The sequence below is a fragment of the Montipora capricornis genome, chromosome 8 (assembly GCF_036669925.1).
Source record: "Montipora capricornis isolate CH-2021 chromosome 8, ASM3666992v2, whole genome shotgun sequence".
Lineage (NCBI taxonomy): Eukaryota > Metazoa > Cnidaria > Anthozoa > Scleractinia > Acroporidae > Montipora > Montipora capricornis.
The window spans coordinates 31,875,298-31,890,022 of record NC_090890.1 but is presented as its reverse complement, the minus strand read 5'-3'; the positions used below and the strand labels follow the sequence as shown (position 1 = coordinate 31,890,022).

Here is a 14,725-nt window from a genome sequence, read left to right as displayed (position 1 = left end):
TCCCCAGTCCCTTTTTCTCGTGCTAGAAATATTTTTAGGGCTTCCGTCTCTGTGTTGCTGTTTGTTTATCACCAGTTTGGATAATTAATCAGTCGTGCTTGAATGAATTCGAACAAAAGCAAAGCATGAAGCCATCCCTTTAATTTTATAGTGCGGCTTCGTTTTTAAATTGAGTGTGAGTCTTTCTCTTTGTGGATTGGGGAAAACTGAAGTACCCTCTGCAAAACATCTCTGAGCCCAATTCGAGAACAAATGGATGACGCCGATTCTGGGACTCTATCCTGGAACATATTGGTGGAAGACCAACGCTTTGAACACTTCGTCACCCACGCTACTCACCTTGTACCCCTGGGAGATCGGACTGTATTTTTACCCAACAGTGTGGTTGCATTGTTATGTACCAACTGTCAAAGTTCATGATTTTTCATCTTTTCTGATTGGGCGAGAGGGAATCACGTGAACTTGCTTTTAAGGAGCAAGGGTGGCACAGTCAGTTAGTGCGCGGCCTTGGTGCATGAGGTCCCGAGTTCAATCCCCGGACCTGACATCCTTGTTTCGACTTCTTTCCTTTCAGTGAAGGTTAAGTCGCTTTAAATACCCTTAAAACGGAGCACTTATGGAAAGAGGGGGGTAAAATGAGCGCACCGTCGGCTTCCTGGGAGAATACCCTCTAGAGGGTAAAGGAACTGCCAACGTTAAATAAGGTGTACCTTTACCTTTGAACGTGAACAGTAGACATTCACTCAACAAAACGGTACTATGATTAGTTGATTGTCGGTCACATGCCTCTGACAATAATTATGTTTTGCTATATATCTCGGGAGAGCAGTTGGCTTTGCGTTTGTGAGAGTCCTGATGTTTCCTCGTCTTCGCCTTGAAAAATATGGGGACTCTTGGTAAAACATAACAAAGTGCCTACCTCGGGATCATACATATCGTATAGAAAAACAAATGAATAATTTTGTTAAATATAAACCTGTGAAAGTCTCTTTTCTCAAGGGTTTTCTTGAAATCCATTTAAAGATAAAAGAATAATAAATAATAATTAACTTAATATCATTATACTTAACTATTAGAGGGTAATGTGAAGTGCTAGTTTTCTACCCATATGAACCATGCAAGCGCTAGCCCTACACACGGAAATGGAACCACACAAGGACAGAGAAAACTCTGACCAGGGTGGGAATTGAACCCACAACCTTCGAGATAGATCACCGCCGCTCTACCGACTGAGCTACAAGGTCAGACGGGAGTAGGTCGTGGGAATTGAAGATGTCAATGTCACCGCAATTGTTGGTGGCGTTCCATATCGTAACAATCCTGTAATGGAGAGATCACTGACCTGCAGCTGAACGGAAATTGCATGTTCAGTTGTTGCACACTGCCTGAAATCCAGCCAGAAATGTGCCTACTATTCTTATTGCGCATACGTTCTGCGCATCTCGAGATACTCGCGTTTCCTATGGGTGGTGCTTCCTAATACAGGGATATTTTTGCGCGGTTTAAAACTATGCGGAGAAAGCAGAACTCAGCAAGTGCTCTTGGTATCCAAAAAAGAAAATTGGGAGTAATCATTCATTTTTCAGAGATAATTAGGAGCAAATTTGGAAGAAAACGCCATACATTGCTTTGTATTTTAATTATCTTTCAAAAATGCGTGGTTACCCCAAATTTTCTTTTTGGATTTCAATAATACTTGTTAAGATCTGCTTTTCCCGCATATTCGTAAACCGCGCAAAAATACCTTTGAATTAGTAGGCACCGTCCTCAAGGAACTTAAACGTTAAGTAACTTACGGCGCTCCCGTCAAACAAAGTTAGCATCCCAAGATAAAACATAACTGTTTCCACCGGGCCCATTCAACAATCGTTAAGTGTGTTTCATGACTGGTGTTTGTTTATCCATAGGAAAAGCTCCCAGCCCATCCAGTCGCGTGAGCGACCTGGGTCCTGTGGTGTGGGCTGTGCCAGTTGCACTGGTTTGCTTGATCCTCATTGCTGTCATTATTTTCTTCGTCAAAAAGTCACGTCGCCTGGAGCGTTCAATGCTTGCTATCATGACTAGTAGGACAGTTGACAATGAAAGTGTAGTATCTTTCCGTTCATCAGGTATTGTATTAGTTATTAATCACTAATTCCATTACTCAAAATGACAATCACATGATGCAATATTCTTAATCTGCGCCGCCATGAAGCATGCATGAATTCGATACGAGAAAACCGATAGAATAGCTTCGGTACAACAACAACAAAAGATCATTTTTTTTTGTCTTAGTGTTGATGTACAGTATGTAGATGAAATCAGCCGTTTAAAAAGGGTATCTTTGAGTGGTTGGTAACCGTAATGGCGCCGTTCATTCGAGGAATGTTAGGCAATTTCCGAGTTGGTGCTCAACCACTGAAATGAAAATGAATTTGATTTCTATAAAAATACAAAACTCATTTCCATTTCCATTTGAATGGGTGAGCACCAGGACTCTGGCTTTGAAATCGAGGCGAAAAGGAACTCGAAAATACAGAAACCGCGACTTGCATAAGACGCGAACTGCCCATCTTTCGTATCCTCGGCTTGTGTAAGCAAGACGCGAAATCGCTCGTATAAATGGAATCACGGCTTGTTTGTGGTCTATGAAAATCGTCAACTCGTGCTGCGTAAGCGTGCACCTCTGAAACTCGAGCGCTCTTTCAAGGGAGAAAGTTAACGAAGAGGCAAGGTTTAAATGTCTTCCACAGCTAAACAAATACCGTAAAATCTCGGGTATAAGCCCCCTCGCTTATAACCCTCTGGTTATAAGCCCATCTACTTGGAAAGAAAAAAATCCATCCGGTTATAACCCCCCCCCCCCACCCCCCCCCCCTTCTAGTTTTCCGTGTTTTCTCAGTTAAAATTAAGTACTCTTGCAGAACCCTGTACTACTTCAAACACAATATTTGGAAAGAATGCGGATCAATAATAACTGAGAGAATTAAGTGTAGGAAGCCTCGCCGCCGTGAACTAGACAGTGACACCGAGGATGAACTCTGAGCTTCCGGTTTGTTGCGTTCAGGTTAAGTTCACGTTGTTAAGTTTTGATTTTGATTGAAATGCATTCGATTTATAATGAGGCTTGAAAGTTTAATTAAAAATTAATAAATTAAAAATTTATTTTCATTAACACTGCTGTGGCTCATTTCGAAACGCTTTTTTTATTCCGCTTATACGTCCCCCCCCCCCCCCCCCCGATATACGCCCCTCCGACATAAGCCCACCCAAAACCCTTACGAAGTTGTATAAGCCCAGGGCTTTTAACCGGAATTTTACGGTAATTTAATTTGCTCGCATTTAACGAAACATGACTTAACTCTAATTGGTGTTATCCTGAGCGTATTGCATTCATCGCATAAATGGCAACAACATCAGAGGAGGAAGTCCATCCATTTATATCCAGCCTTCTTCGATTTGCGAGCGTGTTTTTCTCTCAGAAGGAATGTGCACGATGGACCTCCAAACTCCACTGTGAAGTCAACTTGTTTTGAGCAGCACCTCTTCGCTGCAACGAAGTTATTGCAAGAGACACTACAATTCATGTTAATCCTCGTAAAATAAATCCTCCTTTAGGTTCTCTTACCAGTGGAAATCCAACTCTTATGTGAACTGGTATCATATTGAAATCCCTTTAATCTCCATTGACATGCTTAGAATTAAACTAAAATAGAGGGTAATATTGGTTTCTTCTTGTGTGGCTCCTAAACGTGGCTTCGTGTAATTTTTCCTCAGGTGACGAGGTACCTGTACTTCTTCAGTAGCCTCTCCAACGATGCACCGCACATTAAAGCCTGATGGGTGGTTTTATTAAAAGATTCCTCATTCCTCTTGTTTACAGCTGGCATGACGTTTTAGTCGAACAATCAGTAGTAAGACGCTATTGGTTTGTAAGGAAATGAAACGCTAATATTTGCTGTCTCAGCAACATTCTGCTGTCACTTCAGGCTTCATTTTATGTTCCGATAGATTTAGTATTTCTTCAACTTTTCAATGCTAGTAGCTTGAAATTGGCGTTAGTTTTTATCGCCAGCACGTCTGCTTTTTCTAGTTGCATTTCATATTCTTTAGGTTTGGATAAGTTGTTTGGCCCCAGATTATCGCAGTTCCATTTCAATTACCAGGAAAACTCGAAACTCGACGGTTTCGCCTTCATATTGTTTACTAATCCCCAAAATTTTAACCCTGATCGTATGGCTAAGTTTTGAGAAAAAGCCCTTTAAAATGTTTAGTTTCCAGTCCCCCCTCCAGGAACTCAGTCACTATATTTAACATTTTCCCCTGTATTTATTTGTTTGGGTTAGTTAAGTTTTACATCAATTGCAGTGACTAACACTTCAGAAGAGACATCATTTTCCTTTAATTTTAACGATTTCACAATCTTGATTGATTTTTTCTCCGAAAAACTGTAGTAAGCCACCTCAAAAATGGGGAAATAAAAAAAATACTTCGTAATGAGAACTTTAAGTGTTGTAGCCTACAAATTGAACATTTCAGGTGCTATTCATTTTTTTAAGATACACGAGGGTGTTTCACAGATTTCATGATCAGTGGTTTATTCCCCAATTTTCCTTCTCTAAGTAGAGTCCTATGCTTGTATTTATGAGAGATTTAGCTAGCTTAGCCTAAAAATGAGAGTATGTTAGGGCACGTGCGAATAGCTGTTTTCGCTGGTTGTAGAAATATAGTATAGCTGACGACCATGATGACTAGACTTTAATTTATTTGCTGTGGGATTCTAGGTATTTAAAGGGCCCCAAGGCGCGAGTGCGGAGCACCATGTATGGCAATGTGACCAGTTCACGTGACCATATCGCGGGCAACCCAGGTACTGGGTTTCGATTGGATCGCAGGCTCAAGTCAGGTTAATTTACTGCAAGAATAACTCATGAGCTCCGCTTTTAGGCTTGGCTAAATCTATATATTACGCTAAATGGCTAATAAATGTCAGTGCATCAACAGAAACCAGAAAGATTCTTTTTCTGTATCTTGGAGCTACGAATACACCTTTTTCCAAAATGGCCGCCATTTAAATATTCTTTTGCTTTATTCAAATTCGCCCTTGATGCCTTGTACTTAAGCTTAAAATTCAAAAGAAGATATCGCCTTGAACGAGGCATTAAGGTCTAATTTGAATAAAAACAAAAGAATATCTAAATGGCGGCCATTTTGGAAAAAGGTGTTTGGCGATAACTGGAATTGGAGACTGTGTGTGTTTAAACAACTCACCACAAATTTAACATCTGTAAATATTTCTTGTAAAATTCTTTGGTTATTTTTTTCTTGGTTTTTCAGAAATGTACTGTAGTTGCTTTTGACCAAATAACAAGTTTCGATTTTCAGCCCGTTATGTTAAAACAAGGGTTGTTAGACTCGGCCTACAGTCACTACTCCTTCCTTATTAACACAAGAAAATTTTACCATTTTCTGATATAGCGATGTTCACTGTTTACAAACATTTCTTTGATATTCAAAAGTTTCAACCTTACAAGAAAAGAAGTCATTATGTTATGGCACTTTTCGCTTACTTTTCCTTGAAATGTTGAAGTTAAACACAAAGACGCACTATAAAAGGGTAAAGACTTGTTTCCATATCTCAAAGTGCCCTTGGACGTGAGGGGCGTACCATAGCTGAAACAACCCAAACCTTTACAAAAATACTAACCTTAGGCCTAAACAATATGCTTTAGATAATGTTTAGGCCTAAGGTTAGCATTTTTGTATGAGTTTGGGTTGTTTCAGGTTTGTTGTTCCAGGCCCCTCACGTCCAAGGGCATGTTGAGATATGGAAACAAGTCTTTACCCTATAAAAGGGGTCGCTTCACGCACTGCCTTTGTTCGCATTCATGCAAGCACGACTGATTAATCAACCAAGCAGCAGCACAGAGACGGAAGCTCTAAAGTATATTTCTAGCACGAGGAAAAGGTAATGGGGATTAAAAACGTCAGATAACATTTTGACATATTACGGACACATTGCTATACGGGGCATTTTCATTGCACAAATTATCACAGAGCTCAGTTGCGTCCATGGTTGATTGATAAATCATTTGCATTTGCCTAAGGCACCACGCCTTCGCCACGTCTTCGTGTTTGAGGAACCGAACACTTTGCATAATGGAGCGACTTTCACACGACCTTCAAGAGGTGTTCGCAATTTGTTTCACGAAATAATGTTTGGCAAGATTAAAACAAAGCTTCTCCTTATTCCCGCCAAAGTAACTCCTAATATGGGCATTGAACAGTTTGATTGCCCAATCACATTACTGCATTTCAAATGATGTCAAAGCGAAATGCCGATCGCTTTCCAGAAAGTTCCATGGAGAGGTGACGCTGTTTGCATCCGCGTTCGCTAAGCCAATGAAAATTCGCGCTAGTTTGTTTTTGTTCGATAGGCCAATTAAGTGTTTTGCATTTTTGTTTACGTTGTTTTCACGTTTATTTTTCAAGGTCCTATGAAGGTCGCTCTACCTTTTGGGACTTTCGGGTGCACTTTTGCACTTCCTTTCCAACAATAGCCTTTCTCGAAACAGCTGTATATGAAGACAATAATTTTCATAGTTGGGGGTCAGATTTTTATGGAATCGTGATCACGCCCTATTTTCATTCTTCCACACTTCAAGTGCAAACAAATCAAGAACTATTTCATGGTTCTTGATCGTCTTCTTTTGTTGCGTACAGAAATTGGGCGGCACACTATTTTGAACCGGAAAAAACGAGAACAAAAAGAAACGATACGAAAACAGAGAGACCTGGCATTATGATTAAGACAAACAGCAAGGCACGTTGAAAAAAGTTTATTGGTTTTGGACACAAGCTGATAAAGCTATTTTCTGTTCCCCATTGCATCATGGAATTTATTGATTTATCATCAGAGAGCAATAACTAACAACTACGTGACTTCATTTCAGCTAAATTGATCATTTGGGGTTCTCGACAGGACAGATGGGGTGTCACTCGTTCCTAACATCCAAACTGACAATTCCTTGCAAAAATTGCAAACTAAAAGCCTAAACATAAATGTAAATAGGAAGGATACCCTACAATTTAGTCAACGTGCTTTTTTGGCCTTGACACATGATAGCCGCCTTCACGACGTCTTCGTTCCCATTCCCTTGCTACCACGCAGCACGAAAAGTTTGCGACGACGGCCACGGGAACGCAGTTGTCTAAAAACAATCTTTCTATTGCAATGTCGCGATGCTTTCAAGTCGTTCGGCATTGACAGTGTAGTTCTACATTCCAGGAATAAAATTAGTATCAACGGCAAGGATGTTTGGAGAGAGTTTCACGACCAGGTGCTGGCGTCCACCGCATAACCTCAAGTCAAATTTGCTTATATCACGTCAGTATACTGTCAGTTTTGTGGCGTTCTCGGAGCCGTCGCCGTCTTCCTTGTTTAAGATCCCTAATATTTTGTGTTACCAACGGTCTGTTTTGAAATCGAAATGCGTATCAATCGCATATTTGTGACGTTTTACAACTTGTTTTCCACTATTATTCTTGTTATTATTGAAACACTCATCCATATCACGGGATTAATTACTATAAAGTCGATGGTGTGTGTCTTCCTCATCCTCGTCGTCACTCGATCCGCACTCGGATGGTGCTGGAGACGGAGGCTCGGAGCCCGGCCGAGGGTACGCAAAACTTGAATACTAAAAGGGAAAAAAAAGCAACTACCTTTAATTTTTCTTATTTCCTAACATGAATCTTTATTCCCCCTCTCAAACATATCTTGCCATGTTTCTTTAAAAGTCCACGTTTACTTCACCGTCAAATCAGAAAAATAGCAGTCTAGTGTTTCACGACCAAAGAGCTGTTCCTGCTATGACTACTTTAAAATGCAGATTCTTTAAACAGGAATGCAAAACTTTTGTACTGTCAACGAAGAAATACAACCATTCCTCTTACTAATTTAACCGAGGGGCAAACAAACCCCAGTTTTGCAGCAAACTTAACATAATCTGTGCTGTACTTAAGAAAATAACTGCTCAGAAAAAAGAGAAGTGCAATTTACAGTAAATTTGCTGTAAGCAAAGAGAGTTATCTTAGGTTACGTGCCCTTAAACTGTGACTGACAACAATCAATTCTTTTTTCCCTTTCATGAATAAGTTCAATTCGCGAAAAAATTGAAAGTGCAGGCCACTTACGTTAGCATTGAAAATACGTAGGATCTGGAGCTTCAGTACATGCTTCAAAGGCAAGTACAAAAGAATGAAGAGGTTTTCCGAAGGAGGAAGAAAATTATTTTCTACATTTTCGGGCCAAAGTCGTCTTCGATATATTCGCATTTGAAAGAACGATGGTTTAGCGATCCATATCGGATCGAACGAGTTTGAATTCTTAGCACAGCGTAACTTACTATACGAATCGATATTACTTGTAAATATATTACGATACTGAGCAATATACTCTATTCTCTATCGCTGCGCTCAGCCGAATAGAAAACATTTCCCATGTAAAACAATAGAGACGATAAGAGGGAGCCGACCAGCCAGTGAATGGTGTGAATCGAGGAGTGGCTTAATAAGCAAAAGGTGCGAATGCAAAGCATAGCATGCGATGATGCGAGTACCCATGGGAAATTCATATCTCGACTGCAGAAACAGTCGGTTTTCGAATTATCGCGCGCGAGCCTCACACGCCCGTGTGGGTGTCTCTCTCCAGTCTCACTCTTCGTTTTCACCCTCGCTCCAGACCTTTCGCTTGAAAAGACGCATTCGTCTAACGAAAAATTACGGCTGTTTTGCAGTCTAAATATAATCTGGCTAAAGCAACATTAGTAGAGCTCACCTCTTCATCGACAAGACTGGGCTTCTCATGTTTGTCTGGTTGGAGATAATGCAGGGCCAGCAGCCGAGCACGCGAATAATACTGAAAAAAGACACCTTTGCTGTCAATAGCATGGCAGCATTACCACATCACCCACCGGTCTTTGATACAATGGGCCCAGGAGCCCATGAGTAGGAGCCTCCATGTGTACTAAATCCTTGAGTCAACCGTTGCCCGTATCTTTCTATTTTTAGAACCAACCCTTCAGCAGGAGACTGACATTTACATTAATTTACATCAATTCGCACAATTTGCGTACATTGTTTCTGCTATTTTTCTCTTCGTTAGACAATGCATTTATTCTGATTGGCTATTTTAAACAGCGCGTGCAGTGCCGAACAACTCGTGGCGTTCTAAAAATAGAAATATACGGGCAAAGGTTGACTCATAGGGCTTGTATTGGGGAGGCAAGCTCCTACTGATGGGCTCCTGAATGGGCCTTATTCGCGCCGCGGCCATCTTAGCCATAAACAATAAATTTCGTACCCCGAGCCTCGAGTTGAAATGTTTGGAAACGAGTTTCGGTGCGCAAAGACAAGTTTTCAATCCCTCGGGACTCAACTCAACATGGCCGCCGCGTGATTAAGGACTATTGGTCGGAAACCCTTAAATAACAATGACCACAACCAGGTTTTCTGAGCCCGCGAGACTGAGCACCCCCAGCAAACCATTGTTTTAACGAAAACCGCTGCTCAGCAACCTTGGTTCTGGTCATTGCTGTCTAAGGTCTTCCCTATTGGTCAGTGTTCCAGACAGACATGATGCAATGAATGAGTTGCCGGTAATCGGATCCTGATTTATACGCTAAGGGTTCTGGGATCGCAAGGGGCAAACATTGCAACTCGCTTTAAGAAAATATATGGGGGAAACTTGTTTCGACGTCTACAAAACTATTTTGGATATAGATCAACGCTCTTTTCGACACAGTTTTATCAGTAATTGATTTGGACTATGTTGAAACGTGGCAAGTGTAAGTTCTTGTTTGAATAACCGTGAAATACGAGATAAAATTTGATGATAAACTTCCTTGCTTGCGTAAGGTTTATTGTGAAGTAGTCTCAAAATATTACAAAATTAGGTATGAATCTGAAGGAAATAACAGGCTTTTGGCCTATTAATCTCAGTAATTCAAATACCATTGGAAATATGCCTAGTGGCGATCATTGTGCTGTGTGAAGTTGTGACAACGGTCGAAGGTACCCAGAAAAGTAAAAGATTCTTCCTCACGTTGGAATATTAAGATTTTACTCTGTCAAATCAGGTGACCGACAGCCAGCAATTTGTTTTCTTGAAACAGAATTTGAGCGAAGTACCCACTGATTACAGCTCGGGCATTGTCGAAAAGGGCAGAGGAGTCAGAGCTATGACCTTCGTATTTCTAATTCGATCATGATACTCTGCCTCTTAGCTGTGCGAGCTTGGCCGATCAAAGAAGAATTTACATCAAGATTAAGTTCAAGTATCAGATGACTAGTCTGGTACACAAACAGTTCCTCGTTTTGGGACACCAAAATGGCCGCTGTTTCATTATATTATATTCATTATATTATATTCATGAGGTGACAGACACTGATATTTGGGTAAACCTCCCCACTCCCTGAAACTCTGCATGATGTTTGATCATAACATGGGAGGAAAGTCCTCGTAGATTCTACAAAGCGGGTTACACGAGCACCTCTGATCGCGTGCTTTTTTTGCATGATGAAGGTTGTGTTTGACCCACAGGCTGATCTTTGTAGCTTAGAAACTGTGACGCTACGAAGGCCCGAGCATTTAAGGTACTTCGTTCGAGAGATCTTGTGCATTGTGGCTGGACCATGCGAATAACTTTAAATAACTGAAAAACTATACATCCTATAACTCTGAAAGACTTCACCTTGAAGAGGATATTTCGAATAAGTGCAATGCCTAGACAACACTCCACCCCCCTAAATGATCAACCCGGCAGCCGATGAAGACTTGCACTGAATCACTTCAAATCGTACCTGCAGTCCCGTAATTTCGTCAAGTTCAAAGCAACCCAAAGATTAATCGTCTCAAAAGTAGGCTATTTCAGGTTCAGAAATGATAATCAGCCCTTTCAGAGTACGCAGTTATTACTACGGCTCTCGGGATTGGTTCAGAAAACAAAGGACACAAAGAACGATACAAAAGAAACAATAGACCCCAACTCTAAAACCAATAGAGCTGCGTCCTTAAGGGATCCAATGAAATTAGACCTTGTAAAGAGCTGCGTCCTATCTCCTTTCAGAGAGCACCATGTTCAAGTAAACTCAGTGGACTCTTGTCCGAAAGGCCAAGTTAACTGTACTCGGATTGCCCAACTGAGCAAAAACTGAAACAAAAGAACAGCGTAAATTTGTATGAAATGGAGTACGGACTGACTGACCCGGTGAAGACTCTTCCAGTCTAACAGCTCGCTGAGTCGCTCCGTTCTGTTCCTCTGAAGAATTCGTTGTCGTCTTGTAAGTCTACAGAAGCTGAACATGTACTAAAACAAATCAAAACAAGCTGGTTTAAGTTATGGTCATTGTTACCATCAGTTTACAGGTAATGCCATGATTTTGAATGCTAAATTGGAATAAATGAGCACAACAAAATTTCTTTTAAAGATCAAGAACTGATTACATGGGAGTGCAGTTTGTAGCTTTTGAAAAACTTACGAGGGCTCATTTATTCCAAATTGCACGAAACAAACTAAGTGATTACTTGAAAATTATATACATTAAAAAAGTTCGAAATAGCTTAATGGGTGCCGAAACAACGCACGCATATCACGAATCACGTATCCAAATTTTGCTCCATCCAAGGTTTGCAATTTATTGCCTATCTGTGAGTTTATTTGATCAATTACCAATGCTAATACTTGTTTTGTTACCTTTTTGTCAATTAGAATGGGGAAATTTTTCATGTAAATTTTTAAACCTATAAAATAGACAATAGAGAGGACGCGTCGTCTAGAGGACGATGAACTTTTTTCTCAACGAAATATTGTAGAGTAACAGCTAATTCCGAGTTACCGTGGGTCACGCGAAGCTTAAGTCACAAGGTTCACTCCATTTTAGGTGAAACGTGATGCTAATTCTTTCTACTGACTGAAGTTTCGACAACCTGACCGAACCTCAGAGTCAATTTACACGGAAGATATTACTTCATCAAGTCAGTTTTGATATGACTCCTAGGTTCAAACCATTTTCTAAACTTAAGTATATATCACCGAGCGACCTTGTATCCGTAGGTTCGTTCTAATTCATGCGAGTAGTGTGCCAAATGGCGGCAGATTTGAACCTCTCCATTCCGACATTAGAAATAGCCCTTCGTCTAAATAAACACTGTAATGGCCATTTAATGTACACAACACAGAGATCTCTGTTGAATTCTGGACATATTCTCCCAAACAGTCTTGTAGGGGCGAGGTTAGGCGAGGAGGGAGAATTTGATATCTGAGAAGGCTCGGTTACCTGAGTAAGTTCATTGATGGATTCCTCGGCTGGTTTGAAGCGTCTGTCCACGAGATAAATACCGTAGGAAGTTGGATCTGTCACGTGCTCTGCCATGAAACGACCAAAGCCTGACAAGTTGGTGCTCACGGATGGGATACCCATCACAGTACACTCCGCTGAACAAACAGAATGACAACAAAGCCAAAAAAAGCCGCATTAGGACGCATTGTATTAAGTTTAAAGGACAGCGTTAAGACGAATTCCCCACTAACAGAGGTCTCTTTTCTTTCGTCGGCTTTGCTGAGTTGACTGTGTCGAAAGTGGGGTTTGATTCAAAAGTCCTGTTCTTTTGGATTAGTGTGTGTGTGTGTGTGGGATCTTAAACGTTCCACAGAGTTACTGAAGATAGAACAATGGTTGTGAAATGTCATTACAAAGACAGCACATTCTCCTCGGCAATTTAAAGGCCCTGCGTGTTGGTCCAGCTGGAGATCAACACAAGATCAACCCGCAAGGTAGTCCGCCAATACTAAACCAACCGCCGGTCTGTGGCTTGAAGTAATTAGGGAGTTTCAGAAATCACGACGGCTACTGAGACGAAAAGGTCACTTCAAAATATAAGTTTAAGCTATTGTAAGTATTTCATGATTATTTCACCTTGTTTATATTATACAATACGAGCGGAGTATCCTATAAATGGATTGGCACGGACGGATTTTGAAGTAAAGATTGAGATTGAAAGATTCGCTGTAGTTTGTCCACGTTGTCGTCAAAACCTTGAATTTGGTCATTTCAAATGAATGAAGGGGGTAGTTTCTAAAGAGACTGTGGTGTTGCGTCGGTGGGGAAGTAGTATACAAAAAAATTGGTTTTATCAACGGAGTTGATAATGTAAATTGGCCACCGTACAGAGATTCTAAAAGCCAATCTCTGTACGGTGGCCACTTTACCGTTGATAAAACCTTAAATTTGGTCATTTCAGTCACGAAGTAGTTTTGAGGAGTACGAGAGAGGAATGTACAAAAATGCGTGCCGCACGTGCAGCACGATCATTTCTTCCTCTTTTAATCAATAATATTACTGCTTTTTGGCGTGTTGTCGTTACCGTAGCCGTCGTCCTTTCTTAAATTCCCCAATCTCGTACCCGTAGTCCTCGGGCTTTTTGGGCAGCGGGTGAGCGCCCAAAAAGAGTCTGGGATAATCGACTCCATTTTCCCAGAAAACGTGGGTTCCGGTCTTATTGCGCATGCTTGAGTTTAAATGGAACCAGAAAAAAGAAAACAGTAAGCAGTAGAGATGGCGGGTTGAAAGTGTTCGAGAAACAAAAATTTTAGCCTTACACACCATAAAAGAAACTGGAGAAACATCATTGGCTTGCTGTAAGAGCGAGTGAAGATGAAACCTCTGACGCTTTCGGTAAGTGTATTTCTGGTGTTTCAGCGTGCATTCCATCGTTTAGAATACCATCGATCGACAATTGTTTTGTGGAAACGACACCAATGTCCTCTTCTACCACATTTGTCACAATTTGATGTTTCCGTAATTCTGAATGGCTTCGACCAGACCTTATTCCACGGATTTCTCCTCAAAGAGACTGATGTAATGTTTTCCCACGGTGCTTTTGCAACAGCAGCAGTAATCACTTTTTAGCAGCGTGGGAAAATTCCCGTGCGCGCGGTATAAGACATAATTCAAACCTCGTCGTTATTATTTTTGTGATTTATATATTTCTGAGGTAGAAAAAGCAAACAGCACTGAAACTAGTTTCTCTCCAAATTCTGGGGTTTCCAAATTACTTACCGACTTCCTGTCGGACTGCCACTGTTACGCAAGCGGCCAATCAAAAATAAAATTCAAGTCCATTATCCCAGAGTCTTTCCGGGGTCTCACCCGCAGACCAAAAAGCCCGAGGACTCCGCGTACGAGATTGTAAATTCACTATTATGATTGATGCGACTTTAAGACCAAGATTATCTACTTAAGATTTTAAGTGGGAGGTACAATAAAAGCAACAGAACGAAGTACTGAACGTTGGTACCAGGTGTGTATCCCCAAGGCTCATAATAGGACGGAAACACTCCTAAATGACAGCCGCGTACAAACTCGCTGTAGTCCATTGGAAGTAGAGGGCTGATGGTAGAAAGAAACTCAGGATGGAAAATAACCTGCAAAAGAAAAACGGCAAAAGATGTCGGTGGGCCGGAAAGATTCTTATAACAAATAGTCTGTCAGGCAAAAGAGGGCGAGTCTTTTCGGCCCGAACCTCAGTTTACACACGCAGGGACTTATTCGCTGTTATGGTCACATTATTTTCCCGTGCATATTCTGATTCAGACAGGCTGTATGAGTCATTGACACGGTAGATTGAAATCATGATATGCCAATCACTGATTGGCAGATTTCAATCCAAGGCTTTCACCCAGTC

At 41.0% G+C, this 14,725-nt stretch overlaps 2 protein-coding genes across 3 annotated transcripts in view; one reads left to right on the top strand and one right to left on the bottom strand.

Moving 5' to 3' along the window:
- The window catches only part of LOC138060261 (titin-like), a 40,675-nt gene extending 35,948 nt beyond the window's left edge, over positions 1–4,727 (top strand). For both annotated transcript variants that reach the window (XM_068905996.1, XM_068905995.1), the window contains 2 exons: positions 1,908–2,108; positions 3,757–4,727. In XM_068905996.1, the coding sequence (XP_068762097.1) occupies positions 1,908–2,108; positions 3,757–3,785 (230 nt within the window). In that variant the 3' untranslated portion in view covers positions 3,786–4,727. The remainder of the gene's footprint in view (positions 1–1,907; positions 2,109–3,756) is intronic.
- Positions 4,728–6,803: 2,076 nt separating this feature from the next.
- LOC138059713 (glycogen [starch] synthase-like) overlaps positions 6,804–14,725 on the bottom strand; it is a 23,369-nt gene continuing 15,447 nt past the window's right edge. Inside the window, exons 16-20 of the mRNA XM_068905319.1 lie at positions 14,339–14,465; positions 12,319–12,476; positions 11,247–11,348; positions 8,819–8,899; positions 6,804–7,679 (exon numbers count right to left, since the gene is read on the bottom strand). Of these exons, the coding sequence (XP_068761420.1) occupies positions 7,560–7,679; positions 8,819–8,899; positions 11,247–11,348; positions 12,319–12,476; positions 14,339–14,465 (588 nt within the window). The 3' untranslated portion in view covers positions 6,804–7,559. The remainder of the gene's footprint in view (positions 7,680–8,818; positions 8,900–11,246; positions 11,349–12,318; positions 12,477–14,338; positions 14,466–14,725) is intronic.